The 2,500-nt window shown below is 53.7% G+C and overlaps 3 protein-coding genes across 4 annotated transcripts in view; 2 read left to right on the forward strand and 1 right to left on the reverse strand.

The window, feature by feature from the left end:
- LOC125948620 (uncharacterized) overlaps positions 1-7 on the forward strand; it is a 1,269-nt gene extending 1,262 nt beyond the window's left edge. For both annotated transcript variants that reach the window (XM_049674870.1, XM_049674869.1), the window contains one exon: positions 1-7. This exon is cut by the window's left edge and continues 855 nt beyond it. The gene's annotated coding sequence lies outside the window, so the exon portion shown is untranslated.
- The window catches only part of LOC125948616 (ATP synthase subunit C lysine N-methyltransferase), a 1,184-nt gene extending 31 nt beyond the window's left edge, over positions 1-1,153 (reverse strand). Inside the window, exons 1-3 of the mRNA XM_049674866.1 lie at positions 769-1,153; positions 280-653; positions 1-190 (exon numbers count right to left, since the gene is read on the reverse strand). The exon at positions 1-190 is cut by the window's left edge and continues 31 nt beyond it. Coding sequence (XP_049530823.1) covers positions 23-190; positions 280-653; positions 769-1,072 — 846 coding nt within the window. The 5' untranslated portion in view covers positions 1,073-1,153 and the 3' untranslated portion in view covers positions 1-22. The remainder of the gene's footprint in view (positions 191-279; positions 654-768) is intronic.
- Positions 1,022-2,500, forward strand: part of LOC125948522 (protein O-GlcNAcase) — a 4,474-nt gene continuing 2,995 nt past the window's right edge. The window contains exon 1 of the mRNA XM_049674690.1: positions 1,022-2,500. This exon is cut by the window's right edge and continues 83 nt beyond it. Within this exon, the coding sequence (XP_049530647.1) occupies positions 1,401-2,500 (1,100 nt within the window). The 5' untranslated portion in view covers positions 1,022-1,400.

Raw genomic sequence — 2,500 nt, forward strand, 5'->3', positions numbered from 1 at the left:
GCTAAGTAACTTATATTGACTACTAAATGCTCTTCTCTTGCCGCTTTCCTTGCGGTCGATAAACCCACACGGAATCGACGCCCTCTTCTATCCGCTCCTGAACCGGCATGGTGGGAAACGGGAACCGGCAGGCAACGATTGTTGTGCCCGGTGCTACTTCGCGCACAATTTTCTTCTCCAGATCCTCCATCTACAAAATAGAGCAGGGAAGAGACACTTATTATATAATATGCAATATCCAGAATGAATACAACTGGCCGCTGAGCTCTTCGGACTTACCATTTGCTCCACACCAAAAATCACGATGTGATCGTACGGTGCGAGGCTAAATTTCCAGAGATCATGCCGGAAGAAGCGAGTCCTACCCAGTACGCCATTGCGTAGTGCTGCCAAGCGAGAGTAGTACACTAGCCACGGGTTCAACTCCACTCCATCGGCCTGGAGAGATGGTTGTGCGCGGGCTGCGGCAATAACGATCCGGCCATCGCCGGACCCGATATCCAGCAGCCGGCTACCGGCCGGCAAAGGTCGCACGTATGAGAGCACATTCCGGATCTGGTTCGGTGTGGCCGGTACGTACGGGAGACAGTGTTTCCGGAGTGCAGGAGCCACAAACGGATAGCAGACAATGGAAAGTCCTACCGCGATACCGCCTGTAGAAATCGGGAGAAATTCATCGTGACGTAACACGGATGCAGATCGTTGTAGGCCTTGGACGCGTACGCACCATAGAAACCTCCACAGGAACGGTCACAGCTAGCAACTTACCTGTAATTCCGATGAGAATCTTTCCGGAAAGGGACGGAGATTTTCGAATTCCTCCAGAACCGGAAAAATGCGCCGAAAGTTGTTGGTCCTCGAGTCCGCTTGTTGACATTTTTTTTGGTTCTCGTTTGACACCCCGCGCAGTTTCATCGAGTCTCGGACTTTGCTCGACGATTTCTGCACACACACTTTTTGATCGACTTTTGGTTAAGCGGCCTTGTTTTAGTCCTGGAACCGAGAAAAGTGCTGACCCCGCCGTGGAGGATATTCGGAAAAGACGACAATCTACTACAAATAAGTGCTGCATACGGATTCCTGGCTACCTAGTTCGTATGAACGGATCCCAAGCAGCCCGAGCGTATCGAACAGGACAACGCACCGCGCATCTGGATGGATAGCGGAGGTGGTGTTTTCTTCTGATCCGAGATTCGACTCCCGGAAGAGAGGCTACTGTTATTACTGCTGCTAATGGTGCCAGATTTGCCAGTCGGGCTGGGGCGAAGTAGTGTTGTCTGATCGAAGGAAAACGGTAGAATTCCGGGGTACCGTGTTGTGCAGCAGGTAGTAAGCATCGCCCGCGGTTTGCTGGCTACTAGTGTCTTGCGGTGGCCAATTCAGGAACATTCGATTGCGACATGGCTGAGGTGCCAGCGGAAGCGGCAGGAGGGGTACAACCGATTGTGGAGGAAGAAAAGGGCGATGGTGATGTGGAAGTACCGGCAATCGGTGATCGATCGGATCGTTCCACCGCCGATGCACCTGCGGAAGGATTCATCTGTGGCGTGGTTGAAGGTTTTTACGGTCGCCCCTGGACAACGGAGCAGCGTAAAGATCTATTCCGGAAGCTGAAACGCTGGGGCATGGACGCGTACATCTATGCGCCGAAGGATGACTACAAACATCGGGCGTACTGGCGTGAGCTGTACACGGTCGAGGAAGCGGATCATCTGACCGGGCTGATAACGGCCGCTCACGAGCAGAACATCAACTTCTACTACGCCCTGTCACCGGGACTGGACATCACGTACAGTAGTCCGAAAGAGGTGGCCGCACTAAAGCGCAAGCTTGACCAAGTGTCGCAGTTCGGTTGTAAGGCCTTTGCACTGCTGTTCGACGATATCGAACCGGAAATGTCGAAACCGGATAAGGAGGTGTTTCAGAGCTTCGCCTTCGCCCAGGTATCGGTGACGAACGAGATCTTTAACCATCTGAACTGTCCCCGGTTTCTGTTCTGCCCGACGCAATACTGTAGCACGCGGGCCGTGCCGACGGTGAAGCAATCCGAGTATCTGAACACGCTCGGTACGAAGCTGGTGCCGGCGATTGACATTCTCTGGACGGGACCGAAGGTGATCTCGAAGCTGCTGACGGTCGAGTGTATCGAGGAGATAACGGAGGTACTGAGGAGACCACCCGTCATCTGGGACAATCTGCACGCCAACGATTACGATCAGAAGCGCGTCTTTCTGGGACCATACTCGGGACGATCGCCCGAGCTGATACCACTGCTGCGGGGTGTCGTCACGAATCCGAACTGTGAGTTCCATGCGAATGCCATCGCCATCCAGACGCTTGCCTTCTGGAGTAAGTGCCGTGGAGATACGAGCCGCCTCGCCAGTACGGCTTCCGAGCATGATATCAAGCTGGAGACAGAGAACGAGGATGGCATCTGTCAGGGTGATGCACCGGCCTTCCTCTCGGAAAACATCTATCATCCTCGGTTAGCGTTGAAGAA

Source organism: Anopheles darlingi, chromosome 2 (assembly GCF_943734745.1).
Source record: "Anopheles darlingi chromosome 2, idAnoDarlMG_H_01, whole genome shotgun sequence".
NCBI lineage: Eukaryota > Metazoa > Arthropoda > Insecta > Diptera > Culicidae > Anopheles > Anopheles darlingi.